This window comes from Megalobrama amblycephala, linkage group LG4 (assembly GCF_018812025.1).
Source record: "Megalobrama amblycephala isolate DHTTF-2021 linkage group LG4, ASM1881202v1, whole genome shotgun sequence".
Lineage (NCBI taxonomy): Eukaryota > Metazoa > Chordata > Actinopteri > Cypriniformes > Xenocyprididae > Megalobrama > Megalobrama amblycephala.
In genome coordinates, this window is record NC_063047.1 from 10,993,559 (window position 1) to 11,012,893 (window position 19,335).

The following is a 19,335-nucleotide window of genomic DNA, read 5'->3' on the forward strand; positions in this document are numbered from 1 at the left end:
ACTACTACATCTAGTAGTTTGTATGGCCTCCATGATTTTTAATGACAGCACCAAGTCTTCTAGGCATGGAATGAACAAGTTTGCAACATTTTGCAACATCTATCTTTTTCTATTCTTCAAGAATGACCTCTTTTAGAGAGGATGGAGAGTGATGCTTAACTTGTCTCTTCAGAATTCCCCATAGCTGTTCGATTGGGTTCAGATCAGGAGCCACTGAATCACTTTCACCCTGTTCTTCTTCAGAAATCCAACAGTGGCCAGATGTGTGTTTAGGAGCATTGTCATGTTGGAAAAGTGCACAACGACCAAGGACACGGAGTGATGGAGGCAACTTCTCTTTCAGTATAGAGCAGTACATTTGTGAATTCATCAATGAAATGCAGCTCCCCGACACCAGCAGCACTCATGCAGCCACACATAAGGACACTGCCACCACCATGTTCACTGTAGGCACCATGCATTTGTCTTTGTATTCCTCACCTTTGTGATGCCATACAGTTTTGAAGTCATCAGTTCCAAAAACATTTATCTTGGTCTCATCACTCCAGAGTATAGAGTCCCAGTAGTCTTCATCTTTGTCAGTATGGTTCCTAGCAAACTCTAGGCGGGCTTTTTTGTGCCTGGGCTTTAGAAGAGGCTTTTTTCATGGAAGGCACCCATGCATGCCATTCCTCTGCAGCATACGCCGTATTGTGTCACGGGAAACCCAGATCATTCAGTCACCCCAGTTTGGCTTTACTTCTTTAGATAACTGCAGTGAACTTGCATGCTGATTTTCTTCAACCCTTCTCATCAGAAGACGCTCCTGTCGAGATGTTAACTTCCGTGGACGACCTGGACGTCTCTGTGAGATGGTTGCAGTTCCATCTTTTTAAAATTTTTGTACCACTTTTGCAATAGTATTCTGACTGATAAGTAAAGCTTTGCTGATCTTCTTGTAGCCTTCACCTATCTGGTGTAAAGAAATAATTTTCTTTCTCAGGTCTTATGACATTTCTCTTCCATGTGGTGCCATTGCTGACAGCATGAAATAGGAAGGGCTTTTATAGTCAACTGTCTGCTGGACACCTGCGTAATGAATAATTAGACTCAAATGTGGTTGAATTCTTGTTAAAATATAAACAGATGTTATATAAAACTTGTCAACATTTGTCAACATTTGTCAACTTGTCTTGTCAACATTTTGGAAATTGTTTTTGTGTTCATTGAGATATTGTTTAAAATGTTACTTTTCAAAGAGGGTGTACTCATTTACGCTGAGCACTGTATGTACATATGTATGTACACAGTATACACACACACACACACACATACTGTAAATGCACATGTGTGTGTTACATTTTTTCTAAAAAGAAGTATATTTTCTGTATAATGTAAAATGCAAGTGGACTACTGTAATAGCATTACAGTAGTATACAGTATTACAGTAGTGAACGTCTAATTAGCCTACATTACCTGTTCCGACAACAAATTGAAATTTCTTTTATGTGCACAAATGACTAGATGATGTGGAGGTTGAACAAGTAGTTTTGAGAATTTCAGTTGTTCTGAGAAATGCACCAAAGCGACTGAGAAAAACTGTAAGATGACAGTGGAATTGTACCTTAATAAAAATGGTGATTTTATATGCTCTTGTGCAATAAATTCAAAACTCTCTGCAGGATGCGGTGCTGCTGATGGATGTTGTTGCTATGACTTTGGAGTCCCAAGGTCATTAAACGTCTCTCTGGAAAACTCGAGTCTGATTAATCACGATGACTGATTAATCAGATATTTTGTAATTTTCGCTGTCGGCCATGTCAACATCGACGACATCTGTTGCTAATTTCAGCGCGGGTCACTCCCTGTTGTTTCACACAGATCTGCCGTTTCAGTTGTTGACTGTAGTAAAATAACCTCTGCTGCTAGGACGATTTTGTATATTGTAACAAACTACTTTATCAAAAGTATAAACATGATATTAAACATGCAAAATTGACTGTGCAGCAAAATAAAAGCCCTGTCGGAGATTATTTTAAGCTTCTCCATCTCTATGTTGCTGTCACACACCCATAAATGGCAGGCAATTAAATGTGCTTTATACTGTACATTACTCAGTCTGCATTTGAAGTTTATTGAGTGCAAGCTGAAATTCTCCGTAGTGATTTGTGACTGTTTGCAAATATATGTCTATTAAAAAACCCTTCTACTGAAGGCCATTATGAGATGGAATGCATATGGCTCATGCTATTTTAATGTGCAGGATAATTATAAAGACATTTATTTTACAGTTTGTCATTACAAAGGGTCACGTGACATCACGCCCTGCTCTTTGTGTCTGTCTGTGCCTCTTTCAGATTGTTCAGCTTGTTCTTGATTTCATTAGAGTGGGTGTAGAGCAAACAGCAGTCACTGCAAAAATAGGCAGTGCTTGCTTGCTCTATCAGACATAAAATGCGTAACGGTTATGGATAAACTGAGTTTCCGGATCATTATGTCATCTCAGTCAGACAGAGAAAGACAACGGTCTACACCCATAGATGCATTAGACAGACAGACTGCATTAAACCAAGTGCATTAAGTCTAAAGGTCGAATGCAGTATGTGAGTGTGTGAGCGCTAATCATACGCAGGCTTTTAACACACGCCTCCAGTTAGTTCCGGTTCACTTTTAGTCTTCGCCACAGAGAAGCTCAATACCAACTGCATTACTGTAAGACATTACAGTAAGAGCTGCACTATCATGACAGAGCCTAGATAAGACTCCAGCGCCAGTGTGCTGCAAGATATTTTTACACATCAATGTTTTGTTAAGTTGATTATGGGTGTCTTTAAAGGGATAGTTCAGCCAAAAATGAAAATTCTGTCATCATTTTATTCCAAACCTGGATAACCTTTTCACTTTCTAAAGAAATTCTAAAGAAAGAATCTAATGGTCTTTTTTTAAGACCCAAAGAACCATAAAACTGGTCCATATGATGATTCTTTTTATATCAAGTTTTCTTAAATAGTTTGTGTGAGAAACAGACTACATTTTAAGACAGTGATAATCTTCCCCTCCACTGAGCTGTCATTGACCCAATAAGCTGAACTTGAGAACAGAATCTGTCTTATTTGTTACCAAATCATTCAGATTGGTTTTGTGAACTGGACCAAGTGATTCATTGAAAATATATGACTCAATGAATGCAACAAAGAGGGCTAAAATTATTACAAGTGAATGACGACTTTAAGTTTAATTTGGTTTCTCATATAAAGCTATGCTATCAGAAGACTTTAAATATAACATGACTACTTTTATGATCATTTTACATTGTTTTCATATACATTTTGAGGCTTGAAAGTGCCTTTTAATTGTAATCGCCTAGAAAGGAGCATGGGGAAATTTGAAAAAAAAATATGACAGAATTTTCATTTTGGGGCAAATTTCTTTGTATGTGTGTGGTTGCTTTTTTCGTTATATAACCAAACATGGTCTGTGATTAATTGTATTCTCAGATGAAATACTTACAAGCACAAACAAAAGCACAGCTGAGGTCCTGCGTAGCAACTGGGGGAATGAAGCCCAAATCAGCAAATTATAAAGACCAGTTAGAAGGGATAAATTCTTCATATTTTGCTTGTGTAATCTGTTTGCTTTGTTTTTCCCTCAAACGATGAGGTCATAGCAGAAGAACACCTGTTGCATTTTAAAGACTGTTTTATCAGCAAACTGCTGCTGTTGAAGCCTCTTGCATGTCCTGTAGACTCTTGTATGTAAGTGTTGTAGGCTAATCATTACTGGTGTTTATGCCTTTTTGAGATTCACATGAATAGAGAGTTATATACGCACATGCCTTTTATTTGGGTAAAACTGTCCTTAAAGGGTTAGTTCACCCAAAAATGAAAATAATATCATTTATTTCTCACCCTCATGTTGTTCCACACCCGTAAGACCTTTGTTCAACACAAATTAAGATATTTTTGATGAAATCCGATGACTCAGTGAGGCCTCCATTGACAGCAAGTTAATTTACACTTTCAGTGCCCAGAAAGCTACTAAAGACATATTTAAAACAGTTCATGTGACTACAGTGGTTCAACCTTAATGTTATGAAGTGATGAGAATACTTTTTGTGCGCCAAAAAAACAAATAACAACTTTATTCAACAATATCCAGTGATCGGTGATTTCAAAACACTATGTCTTTAAATATGTCTTTAGTATCTTTCTAGGCATTTGAAAGTGTCAATTACATTGTTGTCAATGGAGTCCTCAATGAGCCATCAGATTTAATCAAATATATCTTAATTTGAGTTCCGAAGATGAACGAAGGTCTTACGGGTGTGGAACGACATGAGGGTTAGTAATGACAGAATTTTCATTTTTGGTGAACTAACTCTTTAAAATAAAGTATTTTTGTAAACTCTAGTTAGGACTTGTGCTGTTTTTTATTAATCAAGTATTTAATCCACTTTGTGAAACTATTTCCACTGTCATTTTGCCTTTGACAGGTGCCTAGTGTGCTATTCAGTAGCAGTGACCTGCTGGGTTTATGAAGGAACATTGTGTCCTCCTGTTGGTTCAGGTCACTGCTTACAAGAAACCTGATCTCAGAGGGTGTGGTCGCATCAAACGGATTCACATGTCCAAATTATCGCACGAGGAGCTCACATACCGTCTCCTCTGTGACCATAATTTGACCCTGACCTGCCAAAGATTTATGTGTCAACTGCTAAGTACACATACAACCAAGTTTGGTGCGAAGGAAGATAGAGAGTTATGAGCACTGTAAGCAATCTAATGACATGTATACTATTTAGAAGGACAGACTTAGTCAAGACTTGGCGGTAACCAAGTATTTTGTTTCTTGATGGGATTGGGGACTCCAGCAGGACCTGCAGCAGCTCTGCCACCGTACAACTTCACCTCCACAAGAGCCCACTGTCTTTCACATCATATAGATCCTGCTGACCACCGGAAGGAAACTTTTAATGGCTGACTTGCAAGAATCGTGCCGGATGAGCAGTAGCACACCTGGTCTATGGGCATTTTGAATTCTGCTTAAGAAAAGCTAAAATGAAATGCCAATGTTTCTAGAAAGTAAGTAGCAGAGGCGTCATGCCCATTCATATACTTGAAAAAATTGAACTTTTGAACTCTACAGTAATATCACAATATAAATAAAACACAATAAAGACAGACTAAAAATACATGAAAAAAAATGTTTTTAAAAAAATATTTTTTATAATAGGCTACATTTATCTAATTTTGCATTTATCTAATTTTATCTAATTTAATTTTAATTATTTTCTATTACAAATATTTTTACTTTCAAGAAACAGGTGAAATAATTGTACAGAGTCAATGCTTTTTACAATTTAAATCTCTCCCCAACAAACCCATAAAATGAAAATGTACTTTTTTTTGTAAATCTGCCAATAACTAAACACTGTTTTTGTAGCGTATTCGTTCACAAACATTGACGGGCAGACGATAGAAGAGTTAAAATTTGAGATGAAAAGGGTCGGCTACTGTGACCCGATGTCTGGCCTCCCGGTTATGCACGGAACGCGCGCCGCTATCTGTCCTCGTTGATTCACGTTGTCGCTGTCACAGTAACACCTGCCAACTTCCTTTTTCAACGCCGCCACCCAACCCTAATCGGTAACAACGCTCGTAAACAGATCCCTCTCACGCGCCTGCCCTCTCGGAAGAACGCTTGAGAGAGTGGAGCGGGAGCGCGCAGAGTTATCTATCACTGCCTTCCGGACAGTCCTGAGAATCTTCACGTGCTGGACCTCATCTGATAAACCCCACAAGGACGCACCTTTCTGTTTATTGGAGGTATTTAAGGAGCAAACGACTGAGATGTATCTCTTAAAAATATATTTTTTGCTAACATTTATATAATTATGTTAGTTAAATGAAACGAAGACGCGCCTGGACTTCCACCTGCGTTCTCTGACGGGGAAAATCGGATTAATGGGAAAAGTTCAGCTGGATTTCTAGGATGACATCTTGACATTTCAGGCTAAACAAACAAACAAAAAAGCTGGGGTCGACCTTTTCTTTCTCCAAACTACTACAAGTGCAACTGAAGATCAGAGAAGACTCACCACAAATAGATGTATACACTGAAGAACTTCGTGTGGGATGCATTTCCATCTGTGTTGAGGCTGTTACAACATAGGTAAAAATTAAGCTAAGATTAATTTGATAAAGGTTTCAAAAGAAAATTGTTGATATATATTTTAAGTGGTCTTCAGGAATTGAATGATCCTTTGTAGGGTTAATTTTGAATCACAGCAAACTCAAGGGCAAACCTTTTGTTTACTCCAGGGATCAAATGTAATTTAGAACATGTCAAACACATGGCGCTCAATTATTTTCTCTATCCGAAAACTATGATAGAAAATGGCCTCTCAGGGAAAAGTTTTTTGATGGCCCAATTATTTGATCCACATGAGACATCAGATGGCCTTAATTCAAGTAACAAAGAGTTGATTCCGATATTAACGCTTTCATGCATGAATTATGACAACCTCAGTCAGGAGGTTACAGAGATTTTCAGATGTCCACTTGAAAATCTTTAAATAAGATACTGTATTAAACATAAAACAGTAATAACACAGCAATCTACACTGATCTATTGATGTTTTCAGACTGTGGAAAAAACTATCGATCAGGTGTTTTCAATCTCATATGAAATGAGCAGTGTTGGGAGTATCACATTACAAGTAACATGCATAATGTAATCAGATTACTTTTGATGTAACGAGTAAAGTAACACATTACAAGTAATGTACATTACATAATCACATTACTTTTTGATGTAACTGCAATTATATTCTAATAACACAAATACATTTATTTACAGCCAAAAAACCTACTGCAGATGAAATATTTTCAAGAACAACAATCACAGTAATAGCATGGATTGTAACTGAAATATACTGTAGCTAGTGATGCATTAAGTCCAATTTAGTGGATAGATGATTAATCAGAATTTTCTCCCAATCTAAAATCAGTACTTGGAAAATTTAACAATGATATGATTTCTTAGATGTTACTTGATGCTACATTTTTTTTTAGGATAGAAGGAATGGATTAATATTCCAGATCAACTTGGCATTTCTTAATGGCCGTCGGTTATCTTGGTTTGGAGAAAAAAAATTCCACATAAAAAGGTTTGTCACTTGGTGGCAATGTATAGGATGATGCACTAGTGTCCACTGAAGAGGTTGATGTACAACAATGCCATCAAAATCCATGCATGTGCAAGAAAATGCTTTTTGAGTAGCTGTCCACTGTAGTGACCTCTATGTTAGAATGGGTTAATATTTTCTGCATTGATAAAAATACTAATTATAGACCAGTGCCTATGTTATTGTGTGCGTCCATCTGTATGTCTGTGCCAGTGTAAGCTCCCAAGTTAGAAAGGCATTGGTTGGGCCAGATGTCAGTGTTAGACACCTGACTATGTTCTGTTCCTCTGTGACCTGAAACTAGTTAGTGAGTTTAGGCCACAAGTGTGTAAATGATTTACCTCTCTTGAACTTTTTTGTATTCAGTTTATTGTATTTTATGTAAGTAATCATAACAAAAATCCCTGTAATGTCAAAGAAAAAAAACATACATTTTGCTAAATTCATTAAATGCCTTCATTGAATATTCACTAATAAAAAAACGTTAATTAAGAATCTGTCCTCCAAAATTACGCAAAAGAGCAACTGTTTTGCATATTTCATAAACCTATTTCATAAATTTGCGCATTATGAATTGTCTGATAACCATCAAGATCAACAAGAAAAACAATATTGACAAGGACTGATTTTATGTTATTTCTTTCCAACCAGTGCAACGCATGCTTTTTTTCACGAAGCTGCAAGGGAGCTGAACAAGAAATCCACCTGCATCTGTTATATCAGCTAACTGCTAAAACTACCAACAGCCCTGAATCAACCCTGTCCCGAGATGAACGAACACTTTCCACTTATTTGAATAAATGTGATCTAACCGAATCCTGTAAAAAGCTTGATCTCACAGTGGAAGCAGATTGTCTCTGACACGAAGAGATGAAACGAGAACGTTTTAAGCCCCCGCAACCAGATGACCCTCTGTGCTGCTGTGGAGACATCGACCAGCAAAGAGAGTACTGCTGCTGTGACTGTGAAGAACTTGATGATGCCTGTGAAAGGTCAGAGGTCAACCATTTAACCATTCATGGCGTACAGATGAAGTTTGTCATTGCATTTGTTCATGTAAGCTTTTTAAAGAGTAGTTCACACAGAAATTATTCTAGGAATTCATTTTCTCCTCATTTACTCACCTTCACTTTGTTCCAAATGCTTATTTTATCTGTGGAACACACAAGGAGATCATTTTCAGCTGCTCTTTTCCATACAACAAAAGTCCGTAAAGGTGTGTAAATGATGACAACCCTTTAATCTATGAGTGAATCCATCCATTTTAGTTGTTTTGCTCTTTTCACTGAAAAAGTCTGTATTTCTCACCCCTTCTCATTAGGTTACTCAGAGGAGAACCAGACAAGCCAGACATCATCTCTCGTTTCATCTCTCGTATGGCTGATCGTTTGGGTTTGCCATGTTGTGCCATAGGACCCCTTCGATTGGAGCTCTCTGTTTTACCTCCCATGGTATTGATTCCTGGCCTGTTGCGAGTAGCCGCAATTAATTGTATGTTGGGATTTGTGGTCTTAACTGCCCTACCAGGACTGGTGCTTTGGTATTACTATGTGACTCACAAAAGGAAAAGACGCACATTGTTTTTCCTTAGTTTGGCACTTTTCTCCCTTGCCTATATGTACTACCTTTTCCTTACCGAGATCGTTCCCAGAGGAGACGTAAGTAATCTGCAGCTGGTTACTGCGACGACAGGCATGATGTTGACGCTTATCTCCCTTGTGCGCACCAAACAGGGACCAGGCTTTGTCAAATCCCAATCATTAGCTCTGGGAAACAACAGTAGCTCTACAACCAATCAGAGCTCAAACTTACCCAGAGACTCCACCCTCTGCAATGGAATCAGCCAGTCAAAGGGGGAGAAGGAAGGAAAGAAGAAGTTATGCCCTGTGTGCCAACTGGTTCGCCCACCAAGGGCTGGGCACTGCAGGATCTGTGGGACATGTGTCCTTCGAATGGACCACCACTGTGTTTGGTGGGTTTCTCATTCCTTCTTCTTTGAAAATTTAGTATGAACACTTTATTCTCAGTGTGAAGTGAATTATTATTATGAATAATTTAAATATTCTGAAAACTACAGAAAGAAGTTGTGCACTGCGGCCATTTTCTGTATTTTAAAATGCAGTTCATTCATGTGATGGCAAAGCTGTATTTCAGCAGCCATTACTCCAGTCTTCAGTGTCATGATCCTTCAGAAATCATTCTTAAATGCTTTTTTGGTGCTCAAAAACACTTATTATTATTAATGTTGAAAACAATTGCGCTGCTATACTACTACAGTAGCTAGTATTTTTAAATGATTATATTTCAATATATATATATATATATTTTTTTTTATTTTTTTAATTTTTTTTTTAATGAAAAACCTTTATATAAATAAATAAAAAAATAAAAATCCTGATATATGCATAATAAAAGGAGAGAGAGTAACTGCTTCCATTCATGAAGTTCACAGTTTAGTCATCTTGGTGTCACAGACTCACTATTTCATTATGATTTCAGATATGTTCATTAAAAATATTACTTTATATTTGTGCTTGTTGGATAATCAGTCAAAAGAATGTTTTCTATTATTCTATAACTAATATTCATTAGTCACTTTCATGTCAGTTTTTGTGCCTTTCCTTCATATATTTGGCTTCATGCACATCCCTACTATAGAAATAGTTGAACAATTCCAAAAATGAATTGTAGGTCATCTCCCAAGCATTCTCATGCTAGTTATTTGATTCTATTTCTGATTTTTTCACAAATTGTATGCATGTGTACACTACCCCATCAGACACACACATATGTTCAAGCTGATTCCCAAAAGACGTCACTGGAGCAGGACAGGCTGGAGAGACATGTGCATAGGCCACAGGAACGCAGCTTTCAGCACAGTAAAGAGAGATCTCACCAGGCCAATCTGTCTCTGTGCTGCTTCAACACGCACACAGGCACAAATAAAAATAGGAACATGACATAAACCACATTTAAGAGAGAGAAAATAGTGTAACTGTTCTTGACTTGGTTTTTGGTATTAATATGTCTGTGTGTTTACATGACTGCTTACTTTTTGTGTCTTTGTGTGCGTGACAGGATAAACAGCTGTGTAGGCCAAGCCAATCACAGGCAGTTCATTTTTACGCTCCTTCTCTTCCTGCTGACATCCTTCTACGGGATCAGTTTGGTGTTATGGAGTATATGTCCACGACAGAGTCTATTCACAGCTATGTTATACTGTCCTGGAGTCTACAGCCAATACAGGTACACCATCCACTACTTTATATATATATGTTTAATAGAAAATATGCACATACGCAGTGTGTTTGCAACCTAATATAACACATTTGTGTGTGTTTGTGTGTGTAGCACAGCGCTGTGTTTTACATGTGTGTGGTACAGCGTTATCATAACAGCCGGTCTGCTCCACCTGTTCATCATTCAGATTATCAATGTCAGTTACAACGTAACAGAACGTGAAGCTCAAATTGCTTTGCGCAACAAAACCGGCAGACGGCGCTTTTGTGGCCTGGTTGTGGAGACTGGTGTCTATTCACGAAGCTTCCTTCAGAACTGGATTCAGTTCCTCACAATGAACACGGATGAGAACGATTCCCCCTGCACCTTCACAGACATGGTATGACACAAGGGACTACAGGCATGAAGACCCTGGGTAGTATTTAAGCCATAATGATGTGATATGTTAAACATGACTGTGGTGTGGTTAGGCCTAAAATGTTGATTGACACATTTACCTTGTTTGCATCAGGCAGAATGGTAGTATTATTAATTATGAATGGTATGGAACTGGCAAGCAGGAACTTTTTAGGCAGTCAGTTTAAATTGATGAAAACATATTTAATGCCTGTGGGTTTTTTTTTTTTAATTATTATTCCAGTTTTCATGTACACTGATGAGCCAAAACATTATAACCAGTCACAGGTGAAGCAAATAGTGTTGATCATCTCATAACAAGGCCACATATTAGGGTCTGGGTAGATTAGATGGTAAGCAAACAATCAATTCTCGTAATTAACCTGTTGGATGCAGAAAAAATGGACAGGAATTAAGATCTGAGCGACTTTGATAAGAGCCAAATTGTTATGGCAAGGCGATTAGGTCAGAGTATCTCTGAAATGGCAAGGCATGTGGGTTGCTCCTGGTCAGCAGTGGTAAGAATTTACTAAAACCTTAAACCGGAGACAGGGTGTTGGGCTCCCAACGTTCATCGTTCATCGATGAAGGGCAATGATGGCTATCCTGTCTGGTCCAAGCCAACAGAAAGTCTACTGTGGCACAAGTCACACCAAATTTTAATGCCCTACAGTGGGCACGCTAGCATCCACTGGACCTTGAAGCAGTGAAAGAAGGTCGTCATTTTCTTTTGCATCACATGGACGGCCATGTACACGTGCACCGTTTACCTGGGGAAGTGATGGCACAATGATGCACTGTGGGATGACAACGAGCCAGTGGAGAGAGTGTGATTTTTTGAGCAATGTTCTGCTGGGAAACCCTAGGTCCGGTCATTCATGTGTATGGCAGTTTGGATGGAACATGCCACCTACCTAAACATTGTTGCAGACCAGGTACACCCTTCATGATAATGGTGGAAGTGGGCTCTTTCAACAGGATAATGCACCCTGCCACACTGCACTCATTGTTCAGGAACGGTTTGAGGAACATGACGGAGAGTTCAAAATGTTGCCCCAGCCTCAAGAATGATGACAATCACCAAATCTTTCTTTACATTACAAATAACTAACAATAATGACAAAATAACTACAACATTTTTAAAAAAAAAATTTAAGTCAGCAAACAGAAAAACAATAATACAATAAAAACAGTAAACATAATTTATTCATGCTGCAATGCGTGCTGGGAACTCACAGGGAATTCTGTTGGTCTGACATGGGTTTTTATGTGGTTTCAAGAAAATTGCATTTCTTAGTATTTGAGACTCAAATGGTTTCGTGAAACTGAAAAATATGTAGTTGCTTTTTTTACAGTGCAGATCTCAATCCAGTTGAACATCTGTGGACCAATAAGTTCAATCCACGGCGGCTCCACCTCGCAACCTACAGGACTTGAAGGATCTGCTGCTAACATCTTGGTGCCAGATACCACAGGACATCTTCAGGGGTCTTGTAGAGTGCATGCCTCGACAGCTCAGCACTGTTTTGGCAGCACAACAGCACTTTAGGCAGGTGGTCATAATGTTTTGGCTCATTGATGTATATGGGCATATTGAATTAGGTTCAGTGGTTTGCAGTCACAGTAGCTTTTTTATGAAATGAAACTTCCTGGTTGCACATCATGAAACTTTGCCCATAATGTCTGAAACTTTATAGCAGAAATAATCAAATTGTATGAATGCAACATGCTGCAATAATCAAACAGAAGTAGGTAACTTTGTAATCTTAGTAGCAAATCAAGTGTGTGTAAGAAATATTAGTAGTATACAGTAAGTTTTATCTGATGATCAAAGCCCAGAAAATAAATGTCACAACCTGAAATATCCCCGCATTATTGCAATTAAGAAATGTATTAGTGATTATTATATATTTATAGATATTTATAAATATTATATTTAAAATATTATAATAGTTCACCCAAATCACTCACCCTCATGTTGTTTCAAAGTTCTCTTGATATATTATAGGACAGGATGTTGAATAGAGACTTTCCTTTTTAAAGTGGGGCATCTAATTGAAACCTTAAAGCTGATAGTTCAGCCAAAAATGAAAAAAATTCTGTCATCATTTAATCACCCTTATGTCATTTCAGACCTGCTTGACTTTTCTTTTTTTAATTAATGATATGTTTGTTTGTTTATTTATTTTGGTTAAACACAAAAGAGCATACTTTGAAAAATGTCTATGGCGTTTGTCCATACAATGGTGACAAATGTCCAATATACTCACTCTCATGTTGTTCCAAACCAACAGATTTTTCACATACAATGAAAGTCGATGGGGCCCAATGTTTTTTTTTTTTTGGACCCCACTGACTTTCTTTTGTCTTTCACAGAAGAAGTCAGAGAGGTTCAAATCAACATTAGACACCATTATATTAAAAAAAGTATCTTTTTGTGTGTGTTTCATAGGGGAAAAAAGAGAAAGTAATACAGGTTTGGAATGATAATAAGGGAACATAAATGTTATTTTTGGGGTGAACTATTCCTTTAAAACTTTAAGACACAGATTTATCAACCTGCCAAATGCTAGTAAACCAAAAAATTATTTTTACGGCAAATGTATAATCCTTGTAATTGTAAATATGCTGCTATTTGTAGTGTGCTCTCTCAGGACGAATGATGTTGTACACTTTTCTGTAATGACATATTTCTGTGTTCAATGCTCCCTGAACAATAGTGTGTTAAAGGGTTAGTTTACCCAAAAATGAAAAGTCATTAATTACTCACCCTCATGTCGTTTCAAACCCGTAAGACTTTTGTTCATCTTCAGAACGCAAATAAGATCTTTTTGATGAAATCTGAGAGCTTTCCGTCCCTTCATAGACAGAATTGCAACTTTGTAGCTTGAAAAAATTCATAAAGAGATCATAAAATGAATCCATTGAGCGGTTTAGTTCATATTTTCTGAAGAGACTCGATCGCTTTATATGATGAACAGACTGAATTTAGGCTTATATTCACATATAAACATTCAACTCAAATCAGTTATGGTAAATGGAAGCTCAAGCATGTTTGCTTAACGTTTGCTTGTATGTTACGCAGCACGTTTGAGCTTCCACAAAGAGGTTCGTTCTCGTGCGTCAAGCAGGTTTGGTTGAGCTTGTTTATGTTCACGATCAATGTTTATATGTGAATGAAAGCCTAAATTCAATCTGTTCATCATATAAAGTGATCGAGTCTCTTCAGAAAATATGGACTAAACTTCTCAATTATGGATTAGTTTTATGATGTCTTTAAGAACTTTTTGAAGCATCAAATTATCAATTGCGTATAGGCTGTCTATGGAGGGACAGAAAGCTCTCAGATTTCATCAAAAAGATCTTCATTTGCCCATAAGGTTTGGAAGGATAAGAGGTGAGTAATTAATGAATTCATTTTTGGGTTAACTAACCCTTTAAGCAATGCTGAGGTGTACTTTATTGTCATCTATATTAAATGAATGATCATGCATCATTAAGTATGTGTACAAATAAAGACAATGTGTTTAAATGAATTCTGTTATTTACATATACTGCCACTCACAACAGTATGACACATTGGTTGTGAAACGTATGTAATTATGTGAAACGGTCATGAGTGACCTACCTATGCAGCGGAGGGAGACAGGAAGTGGTTTTTATAGCAGTGCTGGCCCAATTGCCTCTGTGCAACAACAAGAATGACAGCAAGACAGTGAAAACACAAGAACATATTTTCATGTGTGCTATAGACTACACTTTCTCCTTTATGTAAAATGAAGTGAAATTACACTATGAGACTATTACAATTTTAATTTATACAGATTGATATGAACAATGTTTTAACAATTTTATTTATTTATTTATTTTTAAACAAATTGCAGTGTAAAAAAACAATAAAGAATTCTTAAGTACAATCACATCTCTTCTAATATACAGTTCTTAGACATGGTACTTCTTTACAGGAAATTGTTTTAAAAGATAAGATTAACTGAAACCCCTGCCCCCAACTTTTAGAGCTACCAGGGTTGTCTTTGTGGTTGCTTTCTGTCTATGCTGAAAAATGCATTAGACGACATCGCACGTCCAGCATAGCGCAAGACACCATGATGAGGATCGGACAGACTAATCCATCTCTAGTATCTGAACAACACCGGACCCGTGTGTTAATACTCTTCATAACCCTTATAACAGGTATGTGTATGTGAGAGAGTATGTGACTTTGAGACACACACACACAGACAGAGAGAGGCTTTCCTTTAGTTTTTGTTATACCTTCAAAACTTTGGGGTCTGTAAGATTTTTGTGAGATATTTATGAAAGAAGTCTTGTACGTGAACCATTGCATTTATTTGTTCACAAATATTAAAAACAGTATTGTGAAATAACTGTTTTCTATTTTAATATATTTTAATTTATTCCTATAATGACATGAGCTAAATTTTCAGCATCATTATTCCAGTCTTCAGTGGCATGATCCTTCAGAAATCATTTTAATATGCTGATTTGGTGCTCAAGAAATATTTCTTATTATTATGAATGTTGAAAACAATTATGCTGCTTAATATTTATGTATAAATCATGATATATATATATAAATATAAAGTTTACAAGTTCGCTCTTCAGTTCAATGCCAAATAAAATGTTATTACCAAATAAAAGAATTAATTTCTTTCAAAAAAGAGAAAATGTATTCCCCTTTAAACTTTTGAACAGCAGTGTATTCTTGTGATGTATATAATGAAAACTTTTTAATGAAAGAACTGAACTGTTAAAAGAAGGAAACTGTGGCAGTTAGATACAGGAAGAGAAAGCAAATATGGGTTCACAAGCACCTGACAGTAAAGAACTGAGCTCTTTTTCACATCTACTGATTGATTAGGTGTGCAATTTTATAAACTGTTTATAAAATGATTTACTGATCATACAGAGAAAAGCTGATAAATTATGCTGTTCAGTTCAGTATGCTGAAAATGCTGTTTGTGCCATAACACGTTTCTTTATTTCTCTTCTTTTTCTTCTTTCTCTCTTTGTTTTTCACAGGGGCCTTTACAGATGAAAATGTGATTCGAGCTCCTTTGGGTGGGAGTGCAACTTTTAACTTAAAGGTTACAAGAGAGATGAAAGTAAGCCTTGCTGAATGGAGCAGGTGTCCAGATCAGAAAGTTTTTGTGTTCAGCCCCAGCCATGGACTCACTATAGTTAACAACAGCTATGCTGGTCGTCTTTTTGCAAAATCAAACCACAGCATTGTACTGGAAAAATTACAAGAGAGCGACTTTGTGACTTACTGCTATAAACTCAGCACTTTCCCGCATGGGAGTCTTCAAGGCCAAATTAATCTAGTGAAAAGAACAGAAAATGGTAAGAATAATTATCTTCCTCAACATAACACCAGGCATGCTGTTTGTAAGTTAGCTAAAAATACCCATTTTTGTTCCTACAAATTACATGTTATAATTATTCATTTAAATTATAATTATAACCATTATGGCTATTTGCCGTATTCACACCCGTATCTGACTATCATTTAACATTGAGAATCAAGAAATTATTCAATTAAAACTAACTACTAAAAAACAAACTAATAGCCTAGGAACAAACTTTATTTCTTTGTTTAAAAACAAGAACATAATGGGAGTAACAGAAACCCGAATCAAATCCATTCTAAGGTGCAAACCTCTGACAAACGTCTACATAATAGAAAAAAGTGAAGGATACACTGTAAAAAATTATTGTAATTTTAACAGTAAAAGACCAAATTGACAGCAAAAACTTAATTGGTTAATAGTAAGTTCTGTAACAAATCTAACCTTACATTTTTTGTAATTTTACAGTAAAATACTGTTAAATGTACCATTTTTGGAGGTAAAAAAAAACAAATCATCTAATAATTTACAGTGAAAAATCATAAACTGACTTTTCCTGAATTCCTTGACATTTCACGTTTGATGGTTTTTAATTTTAATAATTATGTTTCTTCTTATCTGTTATGTACATTAGGGCAGTGTTTCTCAACCTTTTTTCAGTCATGGCACCCTTTCAAAATGTTCAATAATTTGTTCCACCCTATGTTGTCATGATACTGAAATCCTGCGCCGAAATTCAGACCAACCTTTCTTATGATTTGCATTTATACTATCCATTTGTGTGTGTTCTTTGTTATTATTAGAGACATCAGAGATTGGTGGTACCTAGCCTATATGTTAAATGCTTTATATGGAGCCCGCACATGACATGCAAGAAAAAAAAAAGTAAATTGTGCACAAATCGAGGGAATGAATTAGGCCTAGCCTAAATCGCGTGCACGATTTAGCCTATTTTTTCCTGCATGTCATGTGCGGGGCTCCGTAGCTTATTATACACATTTTAGCAATTTAAAAATGTTTGAAGGGTTTTTACATGGCACCCCTGCTCTCCCCAAATGTCACCCCGGTTGGGAATCACTGCATTAGGGTTTTATGTTACATCTTGTTTAAAAAGAACAAAACAGATTTTAGTAGTAGCGTGGCCTTGCTAATTCAGCAAAAAATGGCTGTTGGATTTACCATTTTATTTATTTATTTTGTTTTTAATTACCATTTTAAATTTATTTTTTTAAACAGTCTAAAAAATATGATCTGTGAATTTATGTTTGAAGGTTTGTTTTTGCATATTCTCATAGTTTAACTTTGTTATAACTATATCATTTGAATTTAAATTTAGTGATGTTTGTTATTGAATAGGCCTGAATGTTTTTTAGTGCTAATAAGATAATAATGAGAGAGTGGAAGTAAAAAATGAGACATTGTATTGTTAATCTTGTCTCTGGTCTCCCCAAACGCAGTGATAATCTCAGGTCTCCCCATGACAGTGATAATCTCGGTGGGTTGTGTCATGGGTTTAATAGTACTACTTGGAATCATCGCTGGAGTGGTTTGTTACAAGGTAATAATCTCAAACACGTCCACATACGTAAAAAAAGAGGAAGAAAAGAAACAATTGAATTCAATGAAACTACTTATGACTGAATGGTTTAATGATTTACAAAGAAATGAATTGTGCTCATTTTTCATGAATAATGTCGAATGTGTGTGCCACCCTCTTAAAAAGACTTGGAATGTTTTCTATAATGTGTCTTAGTAAAGTCAGGATTCATGCATGTGCCACACCAAATGTTTATCTCAACCAATGTCTCTTCCATCAGAAGAGGAGAAGGAACCCAGCATTGAATCCCGTGCAGCATAAAGTTCAGAACAAAGCTAAGAGCGCACGCACACGGAGTGAAGAAGAGTCACAGAATGATGACTGCAATTACCTCAGTTTGACTTAACTCAATATGTCTATAATATATAGTAATGGATTTACTGTAAATTCTAAGAAATTGACTGCTTTTTAATAACATCACAGAAATATCCCACAGAGAAAATAAAGTTTGTGGACTAGCACATACACTTATAAACTTTAAATCTCTTCTTTCTAGCTTTTAAGAGGAGTTTAATTCATTCTTATTTGCATATTAAATTTTATTTTGTAATAAACTATGCTTTCTCTGGCAATAAATGTTTTGTCCTTTTAAGTGTGGCCTTTATGTTGTTCTTTCCCATCATGATAACATAGGGTGGACTGGGGAGAAAATAAATAATTAAAATTAGGATTATGATTAGGATTAGAAGATGTTATTTGTTCAGTTTTGGCCATTGATCTGGCCTCAAGTGTGATGAGTTCAGTTAAGCAAGAAAGAAAGTAAATCAAAAACAAGTTCATGAGTTGATTATTTTCTTCTATGTTGGTCTGAAGTATTAGGGTAATAATCTCTGTAAAGTCAAAAATGCAAAAAAAATCACCTTAAAGGTGCTAAAGAGGATCTTTTCGTCGACCTGAGAAACCAAAGACTGTTAGTGAGTTTTTGAAATGAGCGCATGCGTAAGAACAACCCCCCTCCGCCACAGCTCGTTTCGAGGGAACGCCTCCCAAAACAGGTGCACGAGTATTGGAACACGAGTGTTTACCACCGGCATTCGCTGTCGTGTTTGTGGATTCATTATGTCGGACTCACCGCAGGTGACTCATAATCTGCAGTTGTTACTCCTGTCTCCTGACAAAAACATTGCATGCGGTGCCTGTGGAGTGTGGAAAGTTACTGGAGCGTGCAGCCGCGCTCGTCTCTCACAAGGAACGTCATGGCAGTGATTGACAAGCTGTTACAACAGAGACACGGAGGCAGAGGTAAAAGCAATCCAGGTAAGTTTTATTTCACAAATAGCAGAGCACTAGGTGATGGCAAGCAGATATAGAGTTCTTGAGAGAAGAAGAGAATGTAATACTGTCCTTATTTTCACTTGCAGATGCTGGTGGAGAGATGCAATGGAGGGAGACGACGGAGACACTCACACACACAGGCAGGTAGGCACACGAGGAGAACAGGAGACGAAGGAGATGGAGGAGATCGCTGGAGCAGGTAAGTATGTTGTTGGGAGTCCTTAAGGTAAGCATACATGTGAGTGTGTGTGAGTGTGGTGGTTTTGTAGTGGTGGTGATTGCAATGCTGATGA

General features: G+C 36.8%; 2 protein-coding genes across 10 annotated transcripts; both read left to right on the top strand.

Moving 5' to 3' along the window:
- The first annotated feature begins 4,753 nt into the window (after window positions 1-4,753).
- Window positions 4,754-13,806, top strand: zdhhc23a (zinc finger DHHC-type palmitoyltransferase 23a). 8 transcript variants are annotated; one of them, XM_048187479.1, is made up of 8 exons: window positions 4,758-5,060; window positions 5,422-6,150; window positions 7,817-8,221; window positions 8,335-8,381; window positions 8,487-9,137; window positions 10,244-10,411; window positions 10,517-10,784; window positions 12,162-13,805. In XM_048187479.1, the coding sequence occupies exons 5-8, from the start codon at window positions 8,542-8,544 to the stop codon at window positions 12,348-12,350; spliced, it is 1,221 nt and encodes a 406-aa protein (XP_048043436.1). In that variant the 5' UTR covers window positions 4,758-5,060; window positions 5,422-6,150; window positions 7,817-8,221; window positions 8,335-8,381; window positions 8,487-8,541; the 3' UTR covers window positions 12,351-13,805. The 8 variants fall into 8 exon arrangements, with proteins under 8 accessions (XP_048043434.1, XP_048043436.1, XP_048043437.1 ...); XM_048187480.1 differs by having other exon boundaries at window positions 7,817-8,157; XM_048187475.1 differs by lacking the exon at window positions 8,335-8,381 and having other exon boundaries at window positions 4,761-5,060; window positions 5,422-5,804; window positions 5,880-6,150; window positions 7,817-8,157.
- A 1,057-nt stretch (window positions 13,807-14,863) lies between these two features.
- LOC125266636 lies at window positions 14,864-18,690 on the top strand. 2 transcript variants are annotated; one of them, XM_048187483.1, is made up of 4 exons: window positions 14,864-14,995; window positions 15,845-16,165; window positions 17,628-17,728; window positions 17,991-18,690. In XM_048187483.1, the coding sequence occupies exons 1-4, from the start codon at window positions 14,908-14,910 to the stop codon at window positions 18,111-18,113; spliced, it is 633 nt and encodes a 210-aa protein (XP_048043440.1). In that variant the 5' UTR covers window positions 14,864-14,907; the 3' UTR covers window positions 18,114-18,690. The 2 variants fall into 2 exon arrangements, with proteins under 2 accessions (XP_048043440.1, XP_048043439.1); XM_048187482.1 differs by having other exon boundaries at window positions 17,988-18,685.
- Window positions 18,691-19,335: the final 645 nt, after the last annotated feature.